This window comes from Rana temporaria, chromosome 1 (assembly GCF_905171775.1).
Source record: "Rana temporaria chromosome 1, aRanTem1.1, whole genome shotgun sequence".
Lineage (NCBI taxonomy): Eukaryota > Metazoa > Chordata > Amphibia > Anura > Ranidae > Rana > Rana temporaria.
In genome coordinates, this window is record NC_053489.1 from 211,349,826 (window position 1) to 211,363,752 (window position 13,927).

Here is a 13,927-nt window from a genome sequence, read left to right on the forward strand (position 1 = left end):
TTACTTGGCTTTAACCACTTCCTTACTGGGCACATATACCCCTTCCTGACCAGGTGAAATTTCAGCTTGTGGCACTGCGTCACTTTAACTGACAATTGCGCGGGCGTGCGACGTGGCTCCCAAACAAAATTGACGTCCTTTTTTCCCCACAAATAGAGCTTTCTTTTGGTGGTATTTGATTGCCTCTGCGGTTTTTATTTTTTGCGCTATAAACAAAAATAGAGCGACAATTTTGAAAAAAAAACAATATTTTTTACTTGTTGCTATAATAAATAGCCCATTTAAAAAAAAAAAAAAAAAAATTTTCAGTCTAGCCGATACGTATTCTTCTACATATTTTTGGGGGAAAAAAATAAAAAAAATCGCAAGAAGCGTCTGGTTTGCGCAAAAGTTATTGCGCTTACAAAATAGGGGACAGAATTATTATTATTTTTTATTATTTTTTATTTTACTACTAATGGCGGCGATCATCATTTTTTTCGTGACTGCGACGTTATGGCGGACACATCGGACACTTTTGACACATTTTTGGCGCCATTCACATTCATACAGCGATCAGTGCTATAAATATGCACTAATTACTGTATAAATGTGACTGGCATTGAAGGGGTTAACACTAGGGGGTGAGGAAGGGGTTAAATGTGTTTCCCTAAATTGTGTTCTAACTGTAGGTGGAGGGGGGTGACTGGGGGAGGTGACCGATGCTGTGTCCCTATGTACAAGGGACACAGATCGGTCTCCTCTCTCCCCTGACAGGACGTGGAGCTCTGTGTTTACACACAGAGCTCCACATCTTGTCCCTGTAGCTGCCGATCGCGAGTCCCTGGCGGACATCACGGCCGCCAGGCACTCGCATCGGCATCTCAGCGATGCGGCGAGCACACGCGCGCCGCCGTCGGACGCGCGCGCGCCCACGCCGCTGGATGCGCACGCAGGCCGTGTTTTTATGGCCTGTTAGAGATTGAGAACCACCCCGCGGCCGTATAAAGTCGTACGGCCGTCGGGTAGTGGTTAATATATAGGGGGGTACTCTGTCCCATATGCAAAGCAAGGGTAGATTCATAGATATAAGCATGTTAATTATAAATAACATGATACATGGTCCTACACCCTCCTCATGACACCCACGTACCCTCTTTGTTACCACACATTACTTTTCCTATACCATAAAGATATTCATAGCATTAGTACCTCTGTGGTTCTGAATGGTGGCTGCAGGTAAAAGAAGCCATGGCACAGAAAAGGTTAAAATATTCAGGTAAAATTGGTTTTATGTTCTTATAAATATCGGCCCATATTCTCTCTAAAAATCCGCGGGCTGCGCTTAAGGCACTTACACTCCGCTGTCCCAACTTACAGGAGCAAGTGTTGTATTCCCCAAACACTTGCTCCATAAGTTGGGACGGCGGAGTGTAAATGCCCCGGCGTAGCCTGGCGGATCTCCAAGGGGGCGGCTTGTATTCAAATTAAGCGCGCCCCCGATTCTAATGAACTGCGCATGCGCCGGGCTTCAAAAAGCCCAGTGCGCATGCTCCAGTTCTCGGCGGAAAACGTCAATGACGCCGACGTGTGCGTCATTGACGTAAAGTCGTATTCAAGAACGACTTACGGAAACGACGTACCCGACGAAAAAACACGACGCGGACCCGACGCCATCCGTAACATGGCCTACGTGGGACTTGCGGAAATTTACTCCTCATATAGCAGGACTAAATTTCCACTTACGCAAACGACGTTAGCGACGGTTACGCGACGCAAACTCATTCGGGAATCGGCGTAGAAGGATCATTTGCATACGCAAATGAGTCCTTCACGTAAATGCCATCTAGCGGCGGCCGGCGTCATTACATTTAAGATCCGCCAGTGTAAGTGACTTACAGATGGCGGATCTTAAGTGTATCTATGCGAAAATGATTCTAAGAATCAGTCGCATAGATACACGGGCCAAAAAAGGGAGTTACGATGGAGTATCCTGAGATACTCCATCGTAACTTCTATGAGAATATTGCCCAAAGTTTTTAAAAGTTCACACAAATTTTTTAAATTGCCATTAACCTTAAGGCTCCATTCACACCTAGGCGTTTTAACGCCTGAAGCCCGACGCTATTGCAGCCTGCAATACGCTGGAGGGGTCATTTAACACTGTCGGCTATGGAGATGGTTCGCATCTCCACGCCGAACCCCCGAAACGCTGTACGCCCGAAGCTCAAAACAAGTCCCGGACCCTTTTTTCAGGCAGCTTTCGGCATTCGGCATAGCCGACAACGTTAATCACCCCTCTAAAAGGCTTAAAAAATGAAGCGTTTTGTCGCGGCAAATAGCGGGACAAAACGCCGCAATTTGTCGCGGCAAATCGCGGTACAATACGCCGCGTTCAGGTGTGAATGCAGCCTTACTGGTAGCAGCAGGTGAGTTTCCTTTACCTGTAGATGGTGTCCCTCTGAAAATACTATCTAACATTTTTGAGTCATAAACTTAGAAAAAGCATGCTGTAAATGAGTGTAAGAAAAGTGTTAGAATTCCTTATCTCTCCGTTTGTTCTGGAAATTCTGGAAAGGAGCTGGTAAAAATGGCCCTCACATGGGCGTATGCTGTAGTATGCACGTCATGTGAATGAGGCCTAAGTTATGCTCTGTGAATGGGAACATATAACAAATATAAAGTAGGTGTTATCCTAGATATACAGTATGCGTTATTTGGCTGCTAAAGTGGAAATAAACTTTAAAACACCAAACTAAAAATCTGATTTTAACAGATTATAATGAATGACTTTACTTTCGTCTGGGTCCGTCCTGCAAACACCTTGTCATGGCTCATAACAAGATGAGAACTTCAACTGTCACCTCTTCCTTGCTCTGGAAATCTTGTTTCCTGCCCCAGGGACCATATCATTGTGTCCGCTTGTTATCTTCTTGTGTACCAGTCCCTTTGCCACCCCCTGTAGTTCTGCTTCATCCAAAGCCTCTGTAAAAGAACCCTTGCCTCTGGATTGTGTCACCAATATCCATGTCACGCAGGCAATAACGTGGACACCCAGAAGAAGGACCCCCCAGATGTAAACAAAAGAGGAGAGGAGACTTGGGACCTAAACGTCACTTCAGCATATCTTCAGGTAAGTAAATAAGGCAGGTAAGAAGGTGGTTCTAAAGGAGAGTTTTCTGTGTTAAAGGGGAGTTCCACCCACAATTTCACTTTTTAAATATAAATACCCCTGTAATACACAAGCTTAATGTATTCTAGTAAAGTTAGTCTGTAAACTAAGGTCCGTTTTGTTAGGTTGTTACAGCATTTAAATAGTTTATAATCTAGAAATAGACCGTGGCCATCTTAAGTGTGGGAATCATGAAGCCAGACTGTATGACTTCCTGGATTTCAGCTTTGCATATCTCGCACATGCTCAGTGCACAAGCACTGTAATAGGTTTCAGTCAGGTTTGCAAGGACTACTGGGAAACATGATGCCTATCCCAGAAACCCTTGCAAATAGCCTAGGCAAATAAGGAGGAGGAAGTAATGAAGGACTACAAAATAAAGGTATTTACAAGCAACAAATTAAATAAAAATTGTCCATTCTAAACACTATGAGATTAGAGCATGCAGCACAGACAAACATAAAAAAATGGGTGGAACTCCACTTTAAATGTTTTATTATTGTTTCTTTGAGTTCTAACTACTGTATATTTTAATGTTGATGCATTACAATTTAAGATGGGTATTTTGTTCATTGTGGTGGCTCTGTTGGGATGGTGGAACCTAAATGACAAGGGTTAACTCTGCTGCACAGGTTTTCCCGCACTTTTCAGGGGAACACTGTACACTTCTGGTCACATCATGAAAAATGGAGTGTCCTTGAGTCCCGAGAGGAAAAGGGTTCGGGGGGTCACTCTGCCACCCAGCACCCCTTGCATGAGCCCAGTCAGGACCCTGGAAGGGTTGGGATTTATTTGGACTTGTGCTTCCATAATATGGACTTTGGTGGATTGTTGCTACCAATTATGAAATTACTGCCAATGATAGACTCTTGCCTTACCTCACGGGGCACTATCACAGGGGTACTTAGAGAACTTTCTCAGGGAAATGTGGTAAAGATGTCTTAAAGAACTATACTTTTGTTACCTTCTATTACTTTAGTAAAAGAACATTATTGTTCAGTTTAACTGCCTGGTCTGAAGTCATTAAAGGTGTGCATGTATGGGATATCAAATAACAGGGCTTATTCAAGGTTCAACCTTATTCTAGGTTATTGGGGCCAAAAGAGAGAGTGAATCTCCCTAGTGGAGACAACAGTAAACAAGCGGACAGGGGTTCTAACCCCTTACCAATCTTTCCAAAATCTAGTTTTAGATACATTGGGAAAAATTCAATAAAGCATGTGTGCCTTTAAAAAGTCCTGTACCAGATTTGCAAAACCGCTGCCACTAGTTTCAGTAGCTTTACCAAAATGTGTGAAAGATTTAGTCTACAAAGTGGCATTATGGCTGCACTAAATAAAAAAAGAATTACCTTGAGTTCATAGATAACAAAACTGGAGGTAATTAAAGGGGTTGTAAAGGTTCATGTTTTTTCACCTTAATGCATCCTATACATTAAGATGAAAAAACATCTGAAGATTACCAGTCCCCCAGCCCCCCTGTTTTAGTTACCTGAGCCCTGCAAAGTCCCGCGTCGCGAGCACGCTCGATCTTTGCCCGGGCTTCTCGGCTCTTCATTTGATAGATTGATAGCAGCGCAGCCATTGGCTCGCGCTGCTGTCAATCAAATCCAATGACACGGGTGGCGGGGGCCGGGACCGAGTCATGCACTCAGCGGCTATGGATGCCGAGTGTATGACACGGAAGCGCCCCCAAAAGGTAACCCCCTCGGGAGAGAGCTTCCCAGAGAGGGTTAGCTATTGCGGGGAGAAGCCAGAGAGAGCTGTGGAGGGACCCCAGAAAATGGCATTCAGGGCCACTCTGTGCAAAACGAGCTGCACAGAGGAGGTAAGTATGACATGTTTGTTATTTAAAAAAAATTAAATGCAAACCTTTACAATCACTTTAAGACCAACTGTAACTTGGTGTAACTTGGGCAGAGTGCCTTATGGAGGGGAGGGAGATTAGCTACACTAGGGATGAAGTGTTTATATGGACACTCTTGCCCTCTGTACAACAAATGTTGGCATTTGCCATAAATGTAGGTGCCTGTTTGCAACAGGCACAATGGAAATCTAAAGTGTAGCACTGACATTCTTTATGAATTCTCCTGACCAAATCTATCCAGATGAGTGGAGGAATGAAAGTCTAGGAGAAGAACATTGGAGAATGCCTAATAGCCCTGCACACGGAGGTACCTTTCTTGTGCATAAGCTCATCAATGCCTAGGACAAGACGGGGGTGTGTTCACATTAAAGTCAAACATGGCAGTACCCTGCTTAGAGATGAACTGTACACTGTGTGCAGTGAAAATAACCATACAGAGTCCCTCTGTGAAATATCTTGTCCCGTGTCACTACACGCCTTGCTTGATGAATGTTGCATTTAGGAGGCACACTGCTCTAGACCGTGCCCTCTCAACCAGTCCAGCCAGGGCCGGACTTATCATTGGGCTTGACTAGGCTTAAGCCCATGGGCCCAGGTCCAATGGTGGGCCCCGGGCTCAAACGCGGCAACCCCTTCATTCGCGGCAATACCCTCCCACAACTTTGCGGCAATTGCGGATGGATGCCCCCTGCTCAACAAGTATGATCGGTCGGCGCACTCTGCACGCCCCCCCGGTCAACAAATTCGGTAGGTCGGTCAGCAGATCCAGCGCCCCCACCCCCCCCCTCAACAACTATGATCGGTCGGCGGTAACGGTAACAACCCAAACCCCCCCCCGCTTCTCTGCTCCAGGGGGCCCCTTCGACTATTACGCCCAGAAGTCCCCACCACCCTAAGTCCTGCCCTGAGTCCAGCATACCTGTGCAACCTCACTCCCAGTGAGAAAACGGTGCCAAGCACTAGCATGGACCTCATGCATGCTCTTACTTATCTCTTTCTCTCCTGTACCATGCGGCCAGGTGCAAGATCATCAACCCCCTTCCCCACTGGAGGACCTGTCATAATCACTGGGCACCATGCTTCGTGACTGGCTGCTATACACTTCCCACCAGTTACTGAGTACCCCTGGAAACTGCACTTCAAATCTAACTCTCCTGCCCAGTTAACCTTTGTAGTGACCTTGCTTCATACCCCCATATGTGCTATACAGGCCCTTTGATACGCCATATTCTACCATGCCCCCCTTGAATAACTACAGACCAGTCTCAGGCCTCGTACACACGACCGAGTTTCTCTGCAAAAACCAGCAAGAAACTTGCTGGGAGATATTTTTGTTGCCAAGGAAACCGGTCGTGTGTACATTTTCGTCGAGGAAACTGTCGAGAAACATGACAAGCCAAAAAGAGAGCATGTTCTCTATTTCCTTGACGGGAATGGAGAAAATTGGCTTGTCGAGTTCCTCGACAGCCTAACAAGGAACTCGACGGGCAAAACGATGTGTTTCGCCCGTCGAGTTCCTCGGCCGTGTGTATGAGGCTTTAGAACATTTTAAAACTTTACTGAGCACTTTTAATGACAAAGTCCATACATACACAGTGAAATACATCCTCAACCCTAACTACCTAAACTGAGGCTGCCCAGGCATACCTTGATAAGGTGAAAGTCCATAATTGGCATTCTCCCTTTTTTATATCACAGGGTAGGAAGGCAGGGCCGAAAAAGCCAGAGAAAGGCGTCTGAATCCAGTTAACTCCTTCCCAGCCTGGGCAGGCTAACTAACTTGCCAATGCAAAAACCCACATTGTATGCAACCTGCCTACAAATATCTTCTAAAATTGAAAATTAATTTAATAAGTAAAAAAAAAAAATTTCTCCAGTGTCTCATGCCGCGTACACACGATAATTTTTCGGCATGAAGAAAACATCGTTTTTCAAAAACGTCATTTAAAATGATCGTGTGTGGGCTACACATAATTTTTCTGAAAAACGACAAAAAAAAATTCGAACATGCTGCATTTTTAAACATCGTTTCAAACGATGTCATACAACGGCACTCTAAAGGGGAAGTTCTATTCGCCTTTTGGCTGCTTTTAACTGATTCCTTGCTAGTAAAAGACGATTCGCGCTTTTTTGTCTTTCACCATTTCACCATTTGGAGCTCCTTTTCCTTTTCTCCTTTTACATCCCATCGATGGCCTGTGTATGCTCCGAGTACGGAGCTTCCATTTTGGTGTAGCCCCGGACCACACACAGTGAGGGTGACGTTCTCCAGGCAAAAAGATAGAGGATTGCACCAGCTCGTCCGAGCAGAAGGAAGGTCTTTAAGTCTCCATCTGAGCATCCACACGCTGTGTATACACATCAGGAAGGTAAGCGCTCCGTGAGCCCAGCTGCCGGTGGGATCGTGTTTAAACACTTTGATTTGGATGCACAAGTGTATTGTTGATCACTTTGGGACATTTATTTATTTTTATTTTTATTTTTCATAACACAGGACACTTTGCTTTTTTGTTTGTTCATCACTGTCACAGTGTTTTGAGTGATTATGGTATCTATATTTAGAACTTAATTCATTCACCTATTGGCCTATTCCCCTTAATTGGGGATCCTTTTTATATTATCATTGTTTGTACATCCACCATTCACTTATTTTTGCGCTCATCATTTAAACGTATTCATTTCACATTTTTTGTCGTTAGTACATTATAGATTTGAGCTGCATTTATTTATTCACTCACGCCATTGTTTATACTATTTTACCCCTCACATTGAGAGTATTGGCCAGCGCTTTAGTTCCCCCTTTACACACGTTTATCGCTTTTTTGTCTGTTATAGCGTGATGAATGTGCTTACTCCATTATGAATGGTAGTTTTACCAGAACGAGCGCTCCCGTCTCATAACTCGCTTCTGGGTATGCGCGGGTTTAAAACGTCGTTTTAGCCCACACACGATGATTTTTAACAACCCGAAAAATGACATTTTAAAAAACAACGTTAAAAAATGCAGCATGTTCGAATTTTTTTTTTGGGCGTTTTTCAGAAGCCGAAAAACGATGTGAAGCCCACACACGATCATTTTAAATGTCGTTTTTAAAAACGTCATTTTTTTTCATGACGAAAAACGACCGTGTGTACGCGGCATTATACAGAGAGAGTGAGATTTAGTGAGAGTGGAGATGTAGAACCTGTTCCGTCTACTCTCGTCATTGTAAAATCCCACAGAGGATAATTAGAGGCTTCTTGGCACATGCTTTTGTTGCCTCTTAGATACCAAGACAAAAGGCTTCACTCTTTGCTGAATAGAGCCAGTTATTAGAGACAAACAGCAACAACAATCTGGAGGTTTCCTCTCTCTTCAGCGTGAGAAACCAGAACAGACTCATATTTTCAAAGAAATTCAGGATTTTGTAGGAGCTGAAGACCACCGGCGTGAAGCATCAAGACCGTATATAAGATGTTTATCACCGTGAAATATGGAGGTACGTAGCTTGACAGCATTATTTCACGAGAGAGATTTTATTGAATTTCTTGGGAGGATTGTATAGTGCATGATCGGCATTAGTCAAAATGACTACTGGCAAGAGTATGCTGGTTTGTTGAACTTTGCGATCATAGGGAGGAATTCAATACAATTAGAGAAGACAGAATCTTTAGCAGCTGTGCATAGTAACCAATCACGTTCTAACTTCAAACTGTATTAAACCTAAAAGCAAACCTTTATTATATTGCAACTTACCAATTCCTAAATGTGATGGCTGCATTCGTTTTCTTTTTTAGGTTTTCTTTCCTTTAATTTCACCTGGTGATCAACCAGTAAGTCTGTTGTTTTTTGACAGAACAAGATGTCCTGTAGATGCGGCGGTTAGAGGGATGAGACAGGGGGGTTGACGTGGAGCCACTTAGCTCTAAAAAAACAGGGGATTCCATAAGGCAACACTATAAAATGTGTTGCCTTATGGAAAGTGTGTAATTTGAAATTGTCAGAAACGATGGCAATATTATTGCAACACCCCCTTTCACCCAACAGGGTACTTTTGGCTTCTTTTTTTATCTAGAATACATTTGAAAGACCTTTTTAAATCAACAGAAGTACCAAATAAAAAGCTGTAAGTAATAGCAGTATAGGCCCCCATCGAATTTACAGTACAGTGGAACCTTGGTTTACGAGAAACGTGATTAATGAACATTTTGAATAACAAGCAACTTTAAAAAAAAAAAATCTGAATGTTGTCTCGTAAAACTAGCAGAATTCAAGCTAATGGGGCATTGGCCAGAGATGCGGGGGCGCCGGAGTCGAGCAGAGCCGATCGTAGCAGTTCGGAAATACTCAGAAATACTCAGTTCTCGAGCCTTTCCGAGGTTTTCCGAGTTCATCCAAGCTATCCCCGAGCCTTTCTGAGTATTTCAGAGGCTCTCCGGTGCCCCCCCACATATGGCCACATGCGGTATTGCATGCCATAGAAGTCGATGCGGAACGAAATTATCTTTGTTTCCATTGACTCCTAAGGGGAAACTCGCTTTGATATGTGAGTGCTTTGGATTACAAGCATTCTCCTGGAATGTAACAGAGAGGAGATAAGGGCGCTCTGGTGGAGGTGGAAAGCTGGTCAGAGGGATGATAGTGATGAGATGGCACTTCTGGCAGCACTTTGGTTAGAGCAAACTCTGAAGATATAAAAAAGGAAAAGAAAGGCGCCTCCAAGTGCAGTATGCTGACTTTAACCATTTAAGCCCCGGACCATATTGCTGGTCAAAGACCAGGCCACTTTTTGTGATTCGGCACTGCGTCGCTTTAACTGACAATTGCGCGGTCGTGCGACGTGGCTCCCAAACAAAATTGGCGTTATTTTTTTCCCACAAATAGAGCTTTCTTTTGGTGGTATTTGATCACCTCTGCGGTTTTTAGTTTTTGCGCTATAAACAAAAATAGAGCGACAATTTTGAAAAAAAATTCAATTTTTTACATTTTGCTGTAATAAATATCCCCCAAAAATATATAAAGAAACGTTTTTTTTCCTCAGTTTAGGCCGATACGTATTCTTCTACATATTTTTCGTAAAAAAATATCGCAATAAGCGTTTATTGATTGGTTTGCGCAAAAGTTATAGCGTTTACAAAATAGGGGATAGTTTTATGACATTTTTATTAATATATTTTTTTTACTAGTAATGGCGGTGATCAGCAATTTTTGGAGGGGGGTTGGACTGACTAGGGAAAAAGACTGATCGCTGTTCAGGAGTCCTCATCTGTGGCATGTGTCCATCCTCAGCATGGTGGTAGAGAGCAGTGTAGAGCCATCCAGAGTTCTCATACGTGTTGGAGAGAAGAGGCAGCAGGGAAGCCTGTATTCCGGGTTCACTGCGGGGCACACCAGGCCGATGGTGTCAGTGGGGAGAAGGGGCGGCAACGTGGTTCGTCTGACTGCACTTAGAGGCGTCTTTCTTTTCCTTTACTCATTCTCCTGGAACAGATTATGCTTGTAATCCAAGGTTCCATTGTATCTCACAAAAGTGAGTACACCCCTCACATTTCTGTAAATATTTTATTACATCTTTTCATGTGACACCACTGAAGAAATGGCACATTGCTACAATCAGAGGCGTAACTAGAACCTTCAGGGCCCGGGTGCAAGAAACCATAAAGGGCCCCCCCTGACCACGAGTCGGGGGACACCCATGGTGGCAGAATGCCAGAGCTTGGTCGCAAGTGCGACCTTTGGGACCCTAGTAACACCGACACTGGTGTCAGTATTTTTTTTATTTTATTTGTTACCACTTTATTTATTTTTCAATTTTTTTTTTTAGGAGCCCGTTGGGGGGGGGGCTTGGGTGAGATATCATATGTGGATATTCCCCAGTACACCAAGGATCGTCAATTTCGTCCAAACGTTTTTTTATTCAAGAAAGCTCACATCACAAAACAATGTAGTGAAACTTTTCAGAGCCACGCAGGACCCCTGACAAAGGGGTCCTACATGGCTCCGAAACGTTGTACTACATTGTTTTGTGATGTGAGCTTTTTTGAATAAAAAAAGTTTGGATGAAATTGATGATCCTTGATGTGCTGGCCAATATCTACAGGCTCCAGTATCGAGCTAGCGGTCGCTACAGCATCCAGTACCTTAAGCGTGCATTCCAGGAGTGTGCGCAATGGGAAATTTGGACTGTGGGTGTGATATCAGGGGTCTAAACAGACCTCTGATGTTTCATCTTTGAAACAGAGAAATTAGATTGAGGACACAGCCCACAATCTCCATTTCTGCAGCCACAGCTGCACAGAATGAATGGACAGAAATAGCTCCATACAGAGCTTCCTGTTCATTCACAAACTGAAGCATAGTAAACATAGTTTACCATGTCTCAGTTATAAATGAACTGGGTCAGTGATCCCTATTCATTAAGGCAAGGGAGGAGCCGGTAAATTACACATTTACTGGTCCCTTCCCCACGCTCCATGCAGAAAACATCCCCCCGCAGCAGCCAGGAAGGAGAGGAGAGGGGGGAACCCGGCAGCACTGTGGGGGAGGGGGGGCCAAAGAGTACACAGGAGATTGGGGCAGCAGGTGGTGGATAGCACGAGGGAGGGGCTGCATATAGAGCAGGGATATGCAATTAGCGGACCTCCAGCTGTTGCCAAACTACAAGTCCCATGAGGCATAGCGAGACTCTGACAGCATCAAGCATGACACCCAGAGGCAGAGGCATGATGGGACTTGTAGTTTGGCAACACCTGAGGTCCGCTAATTGCATATCCATGATATAGAGGAACCATTCCCCTTCATTTTCCTTCTGCAGCCTTTCAGCTGCAGCAGAAGGAACATTTAGGGATAGGTTCCTCTATATGCAGCCCCTCCTATCCAGGTGTACAGGGGGCCGCATTGAAACCCTGGAGCATGCAATTGTGACCCTGGCAACTCCTGTACATATGCCCCTGCTGGTGGGATGGGATGAGTGGCAGTGCTGGGGGGAATGGGATGAGTGGCAGTGCTGGGGGGAATGGGATCAGTGGCAGTGCTGGGAGGAATGGGATCAGTGGCAGTGCTGGGAGGAATGGGATCAGTGGCAGTGCTGGGGGGAATGGGATCAGTGGCAGTGCTGGGGGGAATGGGATCAGTGGCAGTGCTGGGGGGAATGGGATCAGTGGCAGTGCTGGGGGGGAATGGGATCAGTGGCAGTGCTGGGGGGGAATGGGATCAGTGGCAGTGCTGGGGGGAATGGGATCAGTGGCAGTGCTGGGGGGAATGGGATCAGTGGCAGTGCTGGGGGGGAATGGGATCAGTGGCAGTGCTGGGGGGGAATGGGATCAGTGGCAGTGCTGGGGGGAATGGGATCAGTGGCAGTGCTGGGGGGGAATGGGATCAGTGGCAGTGCTGGGGGGAATGGGATCAGTGGCAGTGCTGGGGGGAATGGGATGAGTAGAAGTGCTGGGGGGAGGAGGAATGAGTGTCAGTGGTGGAGATAGGGAGGAATGAGTGACAGTGGTGGGGGGATGAATGAGTGGTGGGTGGGATTGCTGGGGGGAATGGGATGAGTGGAAGTGCTGGGGGGAATGGGATGAGTAGCAGTGCTGGGGGGGAGGAGGAATGAGTGTCAGTGGTGGAGATAGGGAGGAATGAGTGACAGTGGTGGGGGGATGAATGAGTGGTGGGTGGGATTGCTGGGGGCAATGGAATGAGTGGAAGTGCTGGGGGGAATGGGATGAGTAGAAGTGCTGGGGGGGGGGAGGAATGAGTGTCAGTGGTGGAGATAGGGAGGAATGAGTGACAGTGGTGGGGGGATGAATGAGTGGTGGGTGGAAGTGCTGGGGGGAATGGGATGAGTGGAAGTGCTGGGGGGAATGGGATGAGTAATGAGTGTCAGTGGTGGAGATAGGGAGGAATGAGTGACAGTGGTGGGGGGATGAATGAGTGGTGGGTGGGATTGCTGGGGGCAATGGGATGAGTGGAAGTGCTGGGGAGAATGAGATGAGTGTCAGTGGTGGAGGGAGGGAGGAATGAGTGTCAGTGCTGGGGGGGATGAGTGAGATTGCTGGGGGTGATGGGATGAGTGGCAGTGGTGGAGGGAGGGAGGAATGAGTGTCAGTGCTGGGGGGGGGTGAGTGAGTTTGCTGGGGGTGATTGGATGAGTGGCAGTGGTGGAGGGAGGGAGGAATGAGTGTCAGTGCTGGGGGGGGGGGGTGAGTGAGATTGCTGGGGGTGATGGGATGAGTGGTAGTGGTGGAGGGAGGGAGGAATGAGTGTCAGTGCTGGGGGGGGGGATGAGTGAGATTGCTGGGGGTGATGGGATGAGTGGCAGTGGTGGAGGGAGGGAGGAATGAGTGTCAGTGCTGGGGGGGGATGAGTGAGATTGCTGGGGGTGATGGGATGAGTGGCAGTGGTGGAGGGAGGGAGGAATGAGTGTCAGTGCTGGGGGGGGGATGAGTGAGATTGCTGGGGGTGATGGGATGAGTGGCAGTGGTGGAGGGAGGGAGGAATGAGTGTCAGTGCTGGGGGGGGGGTGAGTGAGTTTGCTGGGGGTGATTGGATGAGTGGCAGTGGTGGAGGGAGGGAGGAATGAGTGTCAGTGCTGGGGGGGGGGATGAGTGAGATTGCTGGGGGTGATGGGATGAGTGGTAGTGGTGGAGGGAGGGAGGAATGAGTGTCAGTGCTGGGGGGGGATGAGTGAGATTGCTGGGGGTGATGGGATGAGTGGCAGTTGTGGAGGGAGGGAGGAATGAGTTTCAGTGCTGGGGGGGGATGAGTGAGATTGCTGGGGGTGATGGGATTTGTGGCAGTGGTGGAGGGAGGGAGGAATGAGTGTCAGTGCTGGGGGGGGATGAGTGAGATTGCTGGGGGTGATGGGATGAGTGGCAGTGGTGGAGGGAGGGAGGAATGAGTGTCAGTGCTGGGGGGGGGATGAGTGAGATTGCTGG

At 46.5% G+C, this 13,927-nt stretch overlaps 1 protein-coding gene across 2 annotated transcripts in view; it reads left to right on the top strand.

The window, feature by feature from the left end:
* Nucleotides 1-8,452: 8,452 nt before the first annotated feature.
* The window catches only part of C1H22orf15 (chromosome 1 C22orf15 homolog), a 34,845-nt gene continuing 29,370 nt past the window's right edge, over nt 8,453-13,927 (top strand). For both annotated transcript variants that reach the window (XM_040349003.1, XM_040349011.1), the window contains exon 1: nt 8,453-8,496. In XM_040349003.1, coding sequence (XP_040204937.1) covers nt 8,472-8,496 — 25 coding nt within the window. In that variant the 5' untranslated portion in view covers nt 8,453-8,471. The remainder of the gene's footprint in view (nt 8,497-13,927) is intronic.